A 15,494-nucleotide genomic window follows, 5' to 3' on the forward strand; every position below is an offset into this window, starting at 1 on the left:
ACCTCGAAACTGCCTCGACTACAGGTATCTCCCTTTGTTTAACCCAGTCATGGCCTGAGAGCTGGATTTCTACAGTTAAAATGGCTCTCCAAATACGTACTGAAATATTGATGGATGACATGATAGAGTGGTTTGGGTTTGTTTCAAAATAACCTATGGAGGGCAGGGAGTGGGTAATGGGTGGGCATTGAAACAGTATGTGATTGGCCCAAAGTAGCAAATTCTTGAAGCTGGGGGGGTGGTACATGAAGCACAATTTTTATTTCTGTAAATGCATGAAATTTTCCACAGTAAGAGTTTAAAAAAAAAAAAAAAAAGCTCAACACTAAATAAATAAATAAAACAGTCATTCTCAAGGTGTTTTGCTAAAGATAAGAGAATTTTTGTGGTTAGATTTTAAACTAACTCCACCCATCCCCACATCAGCTAAGAGAATCTAATATAAACTGACTCTTTTATATCCAACTGGAAATTGGCTAAGTAGCTTTGCAGTGCAGAACTTAATAGAAGGCCTCAAATACTTAAGATATATAGAAATGGCTAAATCTCTCGCATTTCAGTTTCCCGGGAACACTGTACTCTGAATGCAACATGACATGCATAGAATGGTGTGTTTCTCATAGCTGCCTACTTTTTACGAAGTCAGGTGGTAAAATAACAAGAAAAGTGAGCTTTAACTGGCTGTATATACGATTTAACTGTGTTCAGCAAGAGCTATAACTCCAAGTTATATGCTCCTAAACATAAACCAAGGCCTCAGATAATCACCAAGTATTGTTCTATGAAATTACAGTTGGGCTCAGCAAGGCAATAAAGATGAGTCCCCCCCCACCCCAAAAAGAAAATGACACTGAATCTTCAACTTCCAGATTCCAAGAATGTCAGGACAAGCACACCGCACAGTAGTGCTTTCCTTTTAATAGAAACGAGTTTGATGGGAAGTTGTTATCCAAGAAATCAGAGAAAGGGAGGGAGGCAAGGAGGATGGAAGGGAGGGAGGGAAGATAGGAGGGAGGGAGGAAGGAAAAGAAATTACAGCCGTCTCTTCTTTAAAATGAACTCTTCATATTATTTTTCCAGCTGAGGTAGAATAAGGCTTTAGGGTCCTGGAAAGGAATTTGATGACCAAGTACCTTGATTAAGAATGGATGTTACGGCCCTATTTCCATTTCCTTAGATCCCATGCCCAAGAGGGAAGAAAAGAATATGTACCAGGTTGAAGGGTCCCTGACTAGATCCCCACTTGGGGGAGCCCAGAGTATGAGCAAAGAATGGATCATGGGTCATGATACAACAAAAGCACATGGGGGAAAACAAGAGACAGCAACAAGAGCATCACTGACATGGTCACTCACATAGGTGGATATTTGTAGCTTTTCCCTTTTTCAAGCTCTGCTTAGAAATAAACTTAAATATCAAAATAATTTAAAGGTTATTAGCAAGAAAAATTGAAGGACATATTCTTATTTGAATCATGGCAGCATTATTACCACCACAAATAGTGATAAAAACAACTAGACTAAAATGAAAAAAATGTTAAGGCAATTATTATTTCTTCTCTGAATTAACACATAACATTTTCATCCATATTCCCCAAATCAGATTTCTGAAGAAATAAAATCTATGTATTCACTGCTATCTACACAAAGAGCATAACATAAACTTAACAGAATTGCGAAGGGATCTATTTGATGCTGCCAGTTATGCAATATACAATAAATGAGGGGTGGCTCATTGGAAAGCCATTTATATTGACTTTAATTTTAATTATAAGGTCTAGAAAGGAATGCAAATATGGAACTATATAATGGTGAAATACTGCATGTAGCAATTAATATTTTCCTAACTTAAGATAATCCTTCCTTAAGACAAGCCTGAACCACTGCAGGTGACCTTATAATGGAGTACATCGTGAAGACACTGACAGCTGTGCACTTACATGACATAACAGAGCCAGCTCATGGTGACATGTGACAGCATTCCGGTTGGCTTCCATAAAGTACCTCTGTGTACGCTTCCGTTCCCGTTCCAGCTTCTTCTCCAAAGCCAGCTGGGATGTAGACAAATTGTCTAAATACTTCATCATGACGTCTGATATCATCGAGCTGACTTCTACAATATCTGGGCGGGCTTCTGCATCAGGAGTGAGGCACCTACAAGAGGACAAGCTGATTACAGCACTCTGGTCAATGTCAGCACCAAGCCATGGGTGAGGAAGATCAAGGTTAAACCCCCCACTGTGTGTCCACCGTGGTGTTCACACCCAAAACTCCTGGGATAAGATGGACATCAAGCATAGCTTGGAATCCAAGACTTCTCAAAAAGTATTTGGGAAGTTTGGGAAGCAGAGGGAGGCAGCACTGTTCTCTTTGCAGCTGGGATATCAGGCAAGGGCTACTGGCTGAGCATGAAGCCACTCCTCAGATCTCAGGACAGGTGGATATAGTCATCTTTTCCCATGTGAACTCGTGATTTTCTATAATCACTGCCAAGCCATTGGTCAGTGAGACAAAAAGGGATCCCAAGAATGTAGGCCCTGATACACCAAATGGAAGGTAGGTTCCTAGAGAGTCACGACTCGTTGGCCTTTACTAGCTGGGTAGCAGCAATATCAACCCAACTTGATTAGTGTGTGTCTTACAAAACCTGAGTCATAAAAATAAAATGCAATGCAGTTACTTAAATGTTTAAGATGTTTGTAATAATTTTTTTTTAAGATTTTATTTATTTTGACAGACAGAAATCACAGGGAGGCAGAGAGGCAGAGAGAGAGAAAAGGAAGCAGGCTCCCTGTTGAGCAGAGAGCCCGACGCAGGGCTCGATCCCTGGACCCTGGGATCATGACCTGAGCCGAAGGCAGAGGCTTTAAACCACTGAGCCACCCAGGTGCCCCTGTAATAATTTTTTAAAGTAACTAATTGGACACGTTTCATGCTAATATTTTCTGTGATTTGGAGGTAGGAAATGGCAATCAGCTTACTAGAGGGAACATTATTTATTGTCCAAGTAAATACTAATAGAAAGCTATTCTAGACACAATGGGATCAATTACCAAGATCATTGTTAGCATGTTTTAAGTACTTCAGGCCTTTGCTATAATATTTTGTCTATTTCTAAAATTTATTATTTTTTTTTAGATTTTACTTATTTGAAAGAGCAAGAGCTCGCCCATGAGAGAATGAGAGAAAGAGAGCGCATGTGCACAAGTGGAGGAGGGGAGCAGAGGGAAAGAGAAGCAGACTCCTCACTGAGCAGAGAGTTGCACACAGGGCTTGACTCCAGGACCCCGGGATCGTGACCTGAGCTGAAGACAGATGCTTAACCAGCGGAGCCACCCAGGCACAGCGATATTTTGTCTATTTTTCAAATTCAAAATCTCTAACTTCACTGAAGTCATGTTGCTTCTTAATGAACTTGAACTTATTTGGACTTTGAAAAAAAGATCTAATTTTCACTTTTTGTATTTGACTTAGTGACCTATAGTTCACACAACTTTCACCTACACTGACGTCTCCAGGAAAGATTTGAGAACTATTCATCACAGAAGTCAAAATAAGACTCTAACTTGCTAATTTGCTGATTACTCTTTGCTTTTTACTTGATTATGAGTAAAATATACATATCTTAGACATTATCATCTCATGCTTAATCTTTACGTTATTTCTCTCTAAGGCAGTGGGCTTGCACTATGGTTATGAGAAGTACTTACCCATCTGCTGAATTCATATTTAATGAAGTTCAGTCTATGCATTTATAACAAAGAAAGACAAGGCCAGCTACATAATTTTGGGGGTGCCCAGTAGAAAATAAAAGTGTGGGGCTCCAGCCCAGAGTGAGGAAGTCAGTCTCCCCTCCCATAGACCAGTGTCCTAAATCATGGTAGACAGGAGCCTCCCAAGTGATTGCAAACTCCTTGCCATCATGATACTCTTGGTACCTGGACTGGAGGTGGGCAAGAGGCCCCACTAAGCCCCCCACTGAGTGCACCCTGGTGCTACCAGCCTGGTTAAAGATGGCTTCCTTTTTGCTTCACCTCAAGATTCAGCAGGATACATACTGCACCCTGATTCTCTCCTTGTCTGCATTCACAAACCCATAGGGAGGACAGTAAAGATGGAACACAGGCCTTCCCTGGTGACAGACCCAATCACCATACCAGCGAGAGAACAGTAGCAATGATGGGACAGGGTCAGGGAGATGGAGCTGGAGGCCAGGCAGGGGCCACGGGGCCAGGAGCAGATGGTTGAGAATCTATGTCAGAGAGGTAAGAAGTTGAAGGGACTTCACAGTAACTGAGACTTCCAAGCTCCAAACATGCATGCTTCTTGTATCATCAGACTTCATTTGCAAAACACAAAATATAAGAATTTCATGACTTTGAGTACAGAATCTTAACCCCTAAGCACATGACTGTTTTGAGTATGGGAGCCCTGAGCATTGGTCATAGTACGTGAAGCTGAACGTCTGTGCCAGTGACATATTTGTATTCAAATTTATTATTTTAGTTCACAATCATGAAAGAAGCTAAAATGTTGAATTTCACCTTCTAATTAAATGGGTTTCTTCATCTACCCTCACTTAATTAGCAAAAGTAATTAAAGCTGATAAAAATGGTTGGTTGACCTAGCGTTGGTTATGACTGCCATGGGAGGGGGGAAAAAAACAACCACAACCAGCAACTAAGCCTTTCATTAGTGCAATGGACTAAAGTCTTAGTCTGCAGATATTTAAACTGATTAAAGATAATATTAGCATTTGCCAATAATATCTGCCCTTTTCCAGATCCCTTCCCTATCTGCTTGCCAAAAATCTACTTTTTTCCAAGTCTCCATTAGGAAGACTAATCAACCTCAAATGACTTATCAAATGACTTATCAACCCTTTTTTGTATATCCTCATTACATTTAAGTCCTTAAACTACTATAATATTGTATTGCAATGATCCATTTCACCACTAGAAACCAGAAATTTCTTGAGAGGACAGACATATGTCCCCTTCACCGTGATTCTTCAACATGTGAAATGGACTCTGTGTCCTATAGGTACTCAGCAAATGAATGAATGAATGAATGAACTTGGGCTAACATCTAAGAATTTATCTGTCCCATGGGGAGCGCCTGGGTGGCTCAGTGGGTTAAAGCCTCTGCCTTCGGCTCAATTCACGATTTCAGGATACTGGGATCAAGCCCTACATCAGACTCTCTGCTCAGTGGGGAGCCTGCTTCCCTTCCTCTCTCTGCCTGCCTCTCTCTCTACTTGTGATCTCTTTCTGTCAAATGGATAAATAAAATCTTAAAAAAAAAAAAAAAAGAATTTATCTGTCGCAAAAGATACACCCCAAATATTTGGCCACAAACTTTTCCAGGAACATCTCTTTCAATAAGTTCTAATTTAGCCTCAATTCTCTGAAATACATCCCTGCTTAGATATTTCAGAGAAATTCCTTTTTTTAAAAGGTTTTATTTATGTATTTGACAGAGAGAGACACAGCGAGAGAGGGAACACAGCAGGTGGAATGGGAGAGGGACAAGCAGGCTCCCCGCCAATAGCAGGAAGCCCAGCATGGGGCTAGATCCCAGGACCTGGGATCATGACATGAGCCAAAGGCAGATGTTTAACGACTGAGCCCCCCAGGTACCCCAAGCAAATACTAACAGATCTTAGAGGAGAAAAAAACAATACAGAATAGTGGAGGGCTTCAGGACCCTATCAGCAATGGATAGGTTACCCAGACAAAAAAATCATCAAAGAAACACTGGAATTAACAACACTTCAAAACAAATGAACTGATATATATATATATATATATATATATATACATATATATATATATACATACATATATATGTATGTATGTATATATATATGTATATATATTATATATATATATTATATATTATATATATTATATTATATCAAACATTCTATCTATATCTATCTATCTATATCTATCTATTTATCTCTATCTATCTATCTATAAAACATTCTATCCAATAGCAGCAGAATACACATTTTTCTTAAGCACTCATGGAATATTTTCCAGAACAGATCACATGAGAGTCCATGAAACTAATTTCAGCAAATTTAAGAAGACTGACATCATACCAACTATCTTCTCTACTACAATGATGTGAAATTAGAAATCAACAAAAGGAAAGTAAGAAGAGTTTAAATTTGTGGAAACTAAACAATGCATTTCTAAATAGCTTATGGGTCAAAGAGAAAATCAGTAGGGAAGTAAAAAATTCCTTGAAACAAATAAAAAATGGAAAATGTAACATATCAAATTTTGTGGGCTGCAGCAAAAGCTGTTCTAAGAGCCCATAGCAATAAACACATATATTCAGAAATTAGAAAGATCTCAAATAAACAATAATAATAAACAACCTAACTTTAGACCTCAATGAACTAGAAAGAGAGAAACAAATTAAACTCAAAATTAGGAGAGAGAAGGAAATAATAACAGTGTATAAATAAATTAAGTAAATTAAATAAAGTCCAGAAAAGCAATAGGAAGAATCAATGAACTAAAAGCTGGTGCTTTGAAAAAACAAATGGACAAATCTTTAGATAAGCTAAGGAAAAAGAGAGAAGACTCAAATTTAGAAATGAAAAAGGAGGCATCACAGCTGATACTACAAAAATATAGACAAGAAATTGATAAAATTGTGTGTCTCTAGAGACACACATTCTACCAAGACTGAATCAGGAAAAATAGAAAATCTGGACACACCAATCGTGACTCAAGAGACTGAGTCAGTAGAACTCTCAACACAGGACACTCCAAGGCCAGAGAGCTTCACTGGTTAATTCTACCAAACATTCAAAGATGAATTAACACCAGTTCTCACAAGACTCTTTAAAAATATTGAGGAGAAGGGAACACTTCCAAACTCATTTACAAAACCAGCATTGTCTTGATACCAAAACCAGATAAAGACACCACGAGAAGAGAAAATTACAAACAAATAGTCCTGATCAATATAGATGCAAAATTCTCAACCAAATATTAGGAAACAAAATTCAAGAATGCATTAAAAGGATTAAGCACTATAACCAAGTGGGATTTATCCCTGGGCTATAGGAGGAGTCAACACACACAAACATGTAATCTGTCACATCAGTAAAATGAGAAATTAAAACTATATGATCATCTCAATACATACAGAAAAAATATTTGACAAAATACAAAATCCCTTTATGATAAAAAAAAAAAAAACCCTTTACAGATTGGGTTAGAAGGAACATATCTCAACATGAAAAAGTCGAAATATGACAAACCCACAGGTCACATTATACTGAATGGAGAAAAATTGAAAGTGTTTCCTCTGAGATCACGAGCAAGACAAGGTTCCCTACTCTCATCATTCCTATTCAGTATAGAATTGGAAAAGTCTTAACTAGAACGAAACAAAGAAATAAGGATCTCTCAAAGGATCTCTCTGTAGATTTCAAAGGATCTACAGACTTAATGCAATTCCCATAAAAATACCAAAGACATTCTTCACAGAAATAGTAGAAACAATCCTAATATTTGTGTGGAACCACAAAGGACCCTGAATAGCCAAAGCAATCCTGAGAAAAAAAGACTCAAGCTGGAGGTATCACACTTCCTGATTTTAAACTATACTACAAAACCATACTAATAAAAACACTATGGTACTGGCACAAAAGCAGATCCATAGACCAATGGAAGGGCATAGAGGGCCCAAAACTAAATCCCAGCATATCCAGTCAATGAATATTTGACAATGAAAAGAAGAACAACCACTGGGGGAAAGACAGTCTCTTCAACAAACGGAGCTGGGAAAACTGAAGTATATGCAAAACAAAGCAAGTGGCCCCTGTCTCACACTACCCACAAAAATTAACTCAAAATCCATCAGAGACTTAAACCTAAGACTTGATATCATAAAACTCTTGGCTCAGTGAGTTAAACCCTCTGCCTTCCGCTCGGGTCTCAGGGTCCTGGGATCCAGCCCCACATCCAGCTCTCTGCTCAGTGGAAAGCCTGCTTCCCCACCCGCCCCTCTGCCTGCCTCTCTGCCTACTTGTGATCTCTGTCAAGTAAATTAAAAAATAATAATAATAATCTTGAAAGAAGAAAGGGGAGGAAGAAGCTTCCTGATATTGGTCTTGGCAATGAGTTTTTGAACGTGATACGTGATGCCAAAAGCACAAACAACGAAAGAAAGAAACAACAAATGGGACTACATCAAACTCAAAAGCTTCGGCACAGCTTTTGCTACTCAGTTCACAAAATGAAACAGCAGCCTATGGAGCAGAGAAAATTTTTACAAACCACATATCAGAGCAGGGGTTACTATCCAAAACACATAAAGAACTAAACACAATTTAGTAACACTTAAACAAATAATTTGATTAAAAATGGGCCAAACAAAATAGATATATAGATATTTTTCCAAAGGGGACTTCAAAATGGCCAAAAGGCACATGAAAAGATGCTCAACATCACTAATCATCAAGATGATGCAAACAAGGGCACATAAGTGGCTGCTGGTTAAGTAGCTGACTCTTGTTCTTGGCTCAGGTCGTGATGTCACGGTCACGAGATCAAGCCCTGCGTTGGTCTCAGCACTGTGCGTGGAGTTTGCCTCAGATTCTCTCTCCCTCTCTCTTAAGCCCGCTCTCTCTCTCAAATAAATAAATCTTAAAAAAAAAAAAAAAGATGCAAGTAAAAACCACAATGAACTATCACCTTACACCTGTTAGGATGGCTATCATCAAAAGGAAAAGAGATAACAGATGATCGTGAAGATATGGTGAAAAGCGGATCTACACACATTGCTGGTGAGAATGTAAACTGCTCCAACCACTATGAAAACCAATACGGAGATTCCTTTAAAATATTAAAAAATACATCTACCATATGACCCAGCAATTCTGCTTCTGGGATACACCCAACAGCAAAGAAAACAGAATTTTAATGAGGTATCTGCATTCCCATGTTTATCGCAGCATTATACACAACAGCCAAGATATGGAAACCCAAATACCCATTCTCATATGAATGAATAAAAAAGAGGTGGCACATATATACAAGGGGATATTACCAGCCAGGAGAAAGGAAGATAGATTCCCATTTTTGACAACATACATGGAACTCCAGCACATTGTGTTAAGTGAGGTAAGTCAGAGAAAGACAAGTACTGTATGACAACACTTATATGGAATCTAGAAAAATCAGACCTATAAAAAAAATAGAAAACAAATCGTGGTTACCAGGACATGAGCATTGGGGGGATAAGAATGATGGTGTCTAAGGGTACAAACTTGTAATGAGTCGTAAACAAACAATGGAAATATAATGCACTGAATAATTAATACAGCCAATGATATTGTAATATAATTATGTAATGTGATGAATATTGCTTCATTGGCAATCATATTACAATATATAAATATATCGAAGTGAAACACTGTACACCATAAATTTACAAAATGGAACATGTTAAATCTACTTTGGGGAAATTTTTTTAAAAAGAGAAAACCAAAGAATTGAAGGTTGGGTGAAAAATGTAAAGACCCACTTGTCCTTAGAACTAGCCGAAAACATTAACTGTGCTAGTCATCGTAACTGCCTCTGAAACAAAGCACAAGACCGCTTCTGCAACCAGGCACAGATAAAGAGATGTAAGGCAATTGGAAGATTTTGTGCATAAAAGGAAATGTTCTTCTCTTTTAGAAAGTAAACAGGCAATATTCTCTGAACAGGGTACTGGAAGGTAAAAATAGTAATGCTGGTACTGGGCAGAGCAACAAAATGGATTTATTTTCTGCCCCCAGACTCTTCAGGGTTGCTAAGTTATTCTCCCAGTGTAAAAGCCTGCTAGGAAAGAAAAGTTCCAGTGACAGAATGTGCTGAAACACCACATGAACAAACAAGAAAAAGGAAAGATTGCATGTGAGACACACAACTGCATGCGCTCTACTCAAGACAGGGTATAGAAGGTGAAAATGAGAAGATGGAAAAGCAGAACAAGCAAGAAGATCATGTAACTGGAAACAGCAGGTGTGAAATTAAAAATGAGTCTCGTGAACTTGCCCATCGATGGGTGTCTTGCATTTCAAAGGCTCTATCATGTTATCATTTTGCTGAGTCATAAATGACCATTAAAACTACTTTTGCCTTTATGTATTTCTTGCATTGATTTTCTGAAGACAACAGGAAACTAAGAAAATAGAAGATTAAATTTGCTTTCTTATTCTTTTGGAAATTAATTTTTAAAGATTAAAAATCCAAAGCAAATTAAATATGTAATTGCATAAAATTCATGACTGAATTTTATTTTATGTCAAATTTTCTAAAGATAAAACTTTGTGATGTGAACCCAGACAATGAGTCTTGAATAACCTTAAGTGAAAACCACATCTGCTATAGAATGCATAGTTATCTTCATGTATAATCAGTTATAAAATTAAAATAAAATTGTTAGTTCTTACTTATGGCATCTTAGTTATTTCGAATTGAAAGTGTCCTTACAGGGGCGCCTCGGCAGTTCAGTTGGTTAAGCGCCTGCCTTCGGCTCAGGTCATGGTCCCAGGGTCTTGGAATTGAGCCCCACGTTGAGTTCCCTGCTAAGTGGGGAGTCTGCTTCTCCCTCTTCCTCTGCCACTCCCTACTCCAAACCCTGCTCATTATCACTCTCTCTTGTGTTCTCTCTCAAATAAATAAAATCTTTAAAAAAAAAAAAAGGCATCCTAACAAATATTTAATCTAGAGTCCCCTAATAATGATCATTCATACTCTTAAACATTCTGGTGATAGGGAACTCATTATCCATCCAGCAGTGTGCCTCACTTGGGTATCTACAATTCTGACACACACTTCTAATGACAAACTGACCTGAGCCTCCTTGGAACTCCACTCCATGGTCTTGGCTCCATTTTCTCAAGTTCCACAGAATAAACCCAATTGTAATAAACCCAATTGTAATAAGCCCATTTCACATTTTCAGTGTCATTCCATTTTCATGTTTGTATCCCAAACTTGTTAACTCAACTGCCAAGCCACCATGGAAACAGCTCCACTTCTCTCCATCAACAATTCCACCACTCCAGTCAGAGCTGCCATCATGTCTTGGTGGACAGCTGGACCTGCTTTGAATCCTGCCCCCATTCCCTGCTGTCTATTGTCCACAAAGCAGCGAGGATGATCTTTGTTACAGAAGAAATTTTCTCTATATCCCACCTGTAAATAACCTTAAGTTTTCTCCTCAGTACTCATGAAAAAAATTCAAAACCGTGGCCTATCAAACCCAGTCAATCTGGCCCCATCAGCCTCCCCAGGCCGTAATCATTTAAATTATTCTCTCCCTGACTTAAATGCTACATCTCCAATTTCTTTTAGTTCCTCAAACTAATAAGCTCTATGCTGGTCTATGAAATGCTTCCTCTACTCTTTACTATTTGAGGATTAATGGTTGTTCAGGGCTCAGATTATAGGCTCTTTCTTCACAGAAACTTCCTCAAGTCCTTAGACTAGGCCACGTCCTTCTGGAATCACTCATTGCTCACTCCTTTTACCATTCTTCATCCAGTTTATCATAATTTAATTTACATAATTAATTCCATAAATAGTAACACTACTGTTATTAGTAATAATATCTAATTTTATTGAGCGTTTGCTAAGTGCTGGGTACCAGGCTAAAAGCACTGAAAGCATTATCTTATTTAATCTTCAGAACAACCCTGTGAGTGGTCACTATTGCTACCAGTACATCACAGATGAGAAAAGGGGATACGTGGAAGAGTAGGGATTAAAATCCAGCTGATTCCAGAATCTACTGATGTTCTTAACCTTTCCATGTGATATTGGTACCTGACTTCTCCACCAACTTGTTAGCCCCAGGCACATGGATACCAACAGTCAGGGAGCCTGTCAGAAGCAAATTAAGGTCCTGTTTGCCCAGTGCCACAAAATCAAAATAATGTCTCTGTATATTTTCACTGTGCCACCCCTCCCCTACTCTTTGTGGTGCTCAAATACCTATGAAAAGAAGAAACTGAATGAGTAAATCTGGTATTCTTGTCTTGACATCTCTGGAGACTTCTTGAATTTTTGAGTCACTCTCCAGAAAACAAATAGCAGAGAACAGGTCCAAATTGTGGAGAGGAGCAATTTAAATACATTTGTTTGGATTCATTAGCAACAGGGCATGATCTAATATATGCAGAATTCAGATTATTCAAAAAGGGGTTTCAGCTCATTTCTCCTAATATTAACAATAAAAGCTGCCAGTATTATTTAAGATTTACCATTCAACAAGCTTTATGCTAAGTGATTTTCACAGTTGCCTTGTATAATTATTACACCAGCGTAACTGGATGAGGAAATAGAGAGATGCAGAAAGAAATGTTTGCTTAAAATCCGCAGTTAGTGCAACTCAGCCCTGGCTGGGCCTGGGTTCCTTAGAACTGTAGGACAGCATAGTGCTGGGCAAGGAAAGATTCAAGATATAACTCTACAAACTGTGAGGATGAGCTGGGAGGAGAAAGTGAAGGGAATAGATCTCTTACATGCCGTCAGAGGTGGTGCTAAGTGCCAGGATAGATACAGAACCATTTATAGGGAAATGGCAGGAGAATGGATAGGTATTCTATCTGGGTGACTCTGGGATTTCTATAATAATGATTTGACTCAGCTCTGGGGCAGGGAAGTAATCTTGGGCTAACTTAAAAGCATGTGTTGACATAGAAATAACAATCAGTCGGAAAACAAGTCATTTATTCATACAACCAGTATTTGTTAAGGGTTGATCTTGTCCCAGGCATTGCTCTGGGCACTGGAAGAACTATGAACCAGATTGGAAAAGTCTCTGCTCTTGTAGAGTTTTCCTTCTGGTGGGGACAAGACAGGCAATAAAGAAATATGTCTGCATATGCACACACACACATGCGCACGCACACACACACGTTTCTAACATGTTGGGAGATGGGTGCTGCAAGCTTAAGAAAGCAGGCAAGGGGGCAAAAAAGTGGAGAGGCTGTGGGAGCATCAGAATGGGCTCCCTGATGGTGGGAAATAACAGCAGAGACACAAAGGAAGTGGGGGCCTGTGCCATGCATGTACCAGAGGGAAGAGAAGTCAGAGAAAAGGGAGGAGAAGGATAAAGGGCCAGAGGCAGGCACATGCCAGGACTCGCATGGAGCTCCCTGTGGCTGGCAGTGAGGGAGCAGAAGGAAAGTGGGAGAGAAGGGTGACAAGTCAGCTGGGACAAGTCCTGTGAGGTCAGAATTTTGCGAATGCAACAGGAAATGACTTTCATTAAACTCCTATTATATTGATGGCCGGAGCACTTCTATCTGACTTTCTTTGGGAAATTATTATATAACATAACATTACCAATTTAAAAATAGAAATGAAAAAGTGGTTGCAATTTTATCATCTAACACGGTCTTCTTTAGTTTCTAATGTCCTTGTCTAGTCTTTTCCGACATTCATGCATGTATTTACAGTTTTTATCATAGTTACAAACAGCTCTACATCCTGTTCATTTCTTATCATCTTTGTTTTACAGGTTGATACAAAGCCTTCTGAAGAATCATTCTAATGGCTGCATATTTCAAGTGCATATAGCACTTCCTTTTGGACATACTTCACTGGCTTCCAGATGGTCACCATTACTGGTGATGCATAAATATTTTTCTAGGTTTGGATTATTTGGGAGCCTTCCTCTTCATGAATATTTACACAGTAAATTTGTAGAGATGAGAAGTATTTCTTGATAGTCCCTATGGGTTTGAAATGGTGAGAATGATTACCTGCTGATGGTATCTGTCACTTTCTCAGAGTAGATGCCTTCTGGCACCGGTTCATACACCGCCTCCACTATCTGCAAAACAGACAGACCAGCATGATGGACGTAAAGAGGCCATTAGTATGTACAATACTTGGCCACCACATGAAAGCTACTCAATGAGCATTATAACCATGCACAAATTTTAATCAGAAACAAAAACACCCCAACAAATAAAAAATTAACATCAATTAAGCAGCTCTTGAGCACAGATTGTATTCTTCAAACTGAGTTAAAGTTAGCCTCAGATCCCCAATAAATGAGTGTAGGATAATATCAAGTGCTGATTGCAGGCAGTCCCAACCACAATTAAAAACAAAAGACCAAAAGTAATTTGATATATTTATTTGTATAATTTTCTATGATAAATGAAGACAATTATAGGGGGAATGCACCATAGTACATGATGTATATTTAGAAGAAAGGGGAAAAAATGAACTGGATCATGTGGCCAATAAAACAATGTGCCTGCTTTTAATTGATGGTTTTATAAAAATCACAAATGTTCTGTTTAGGAAGAAAAGGAATGGCATTTTTAGCAACACAAGACCCTTTTGTCTCCCAACAGTGCTTACTTTTGTAGCCAGGGAGAGCATGTTGGTGCTATAGAAGGGGGGATTCAGAGTTGCCATCTGATAAAGGATGCAGCCGGCCGCCCAGACATCAGCCTTCTCCCCATATGGCTCACTCTTGAGTACCTCGGGGCTGAATTAAAACAAGGGTGTTAATAGATACTGAAAAAAGGAGAAGAAATCAGCACAGAAAAAGAGTCCAATTTTTAAGCAATACTTGGAGATATGAGAAAAAAAGAACTGAAACTCTTCCTCACTGATTCAAGTAAACTTATTATAGAAAGTATCTTTGTATTCTCCCAGACTCCGATGAATCAAGAAGCACAGTCATACAATTCCATTTTAAGCACTAAATATCAATGTACCATATAAATATTGCCCATTAAATTTCCAAGGAAGTTTTTATTTCCAGAAACAATTACCCCTCTGTGGTAGATGGAATTGTTGGCCCCAGTTCTTTACCGTTCTGGAGATTTTGTGCATCTCACTCTTACAATGACCTCTTGGTGAGCAGTATGCATTATCCACACCTGCCTCTGTTTTTGTTTTGTGTTGTTTTGGCCAATGGAATATGGAAATGTCAGTGAACCAGACCAGAGCCTTTGTCATAGCAAATATTGAGCACTTTCATTTGTCCTTCTAGGATATTCTGTCCATTACCAAGAGAAGACATATCCCAGTGACTGCTATCCCACCAGCTTGGGTCCAGCAGAAGATACATGAAATAGATCTAACCCAGATGATGCATAGATCTACAGCCTGAAGAAGACCTAGACCTGTGAGTCTGACAATAAATGCTTATTGTTGAATGCCACCAAAATTTTTGTGACTTGTTAATCAGCATTATTATGGGAAAAACTCACTGATACAGTCCCCTGTCCTTTGCTACTCAACTATAGCATATAAGGCAGGAAGAAGACCAAATCTAAATATGTTGCAGAAAATGACAACATCCATCAGGTTCATGTCTTCTGAAATTCCCTTTCCAATCTGGGCATGGAAACTGTCAGCTTTTAAATAAACTTAAGCCATTAGAATTTACGGATTTGACATTTTTGTTGTTTGTTGTTGTTGTTTTTTTTTTTTAATGTGGAGGCAAGTG

General features: G+C 38.6%; 1 protein-coding gene across 1 annotated transcript; it reads right to left on the minus strand.

Moving 5' to 3' along the window:
* Positions 1–1,621: 1,621 nt before the first annotated feature.
* LOC132010477 (serine/threonine-protein kinase Nek10-like) lies at positions 1,622–14,527 on the minus strand. Its single transcript, XM_059388321.1, has 4 exons — positions 14,396–14,527; positions 13,786–13,856; positions 1,940–2,153; positions 1,622–1,639 (listed from the first exon to the last, which is right to left on the minus strand). Exons 1-4 carry the CDS (start codon positions 14,450–14,452, stop codon positions 1,622–1,624), a joined length of 360 nt encoding a protein of 119 aa, XP_059244304.1. The 5' UTR covers positions 14,453–14,527.
* Positions 14,528–15,494: the final 967 nt, after the last annotated feature.

This window comes from Mustela nigripes, chromosome 2 (genome assembly GCF_022355385.1).
Source record: "Mustela nigripes isolate SB6536 chromosome 2, MUSNIG.SB6536, whole genome shotgun sequence".
Taxonomy (NCBI): Eukaryota; Metazoa; Chordata; class Mammalia; order Carnivora; family Mustelidae; genus Mustela; species Mustela nigripes.

Excerpts from the sequence above, each read along its gene's own strand:
- LOC132010477 (XM_059388321.1), bottom strand. The coding sequence starts at position 14,452 with ATGGCAACTCTGAATCCCCCCTTCTATAGCACCAACATGCTCTCCCTG. Across the intron at positions 13,857-14,395 it reads TGCTCTCCCTGGCTACAAAA|ATAGTGGAGGCGGTGTATGA; the intron begins GTAAGCACTGTT and ends TCTGTTTTGCAG. Across the intron at positions 2,154-13,785 it reads GTGACAGATACCATCAGCAG|GTGCCTCACTCCTGATGCAG; the intron begins GTAATCATTCTC and ends GTCCTCTTGTAG.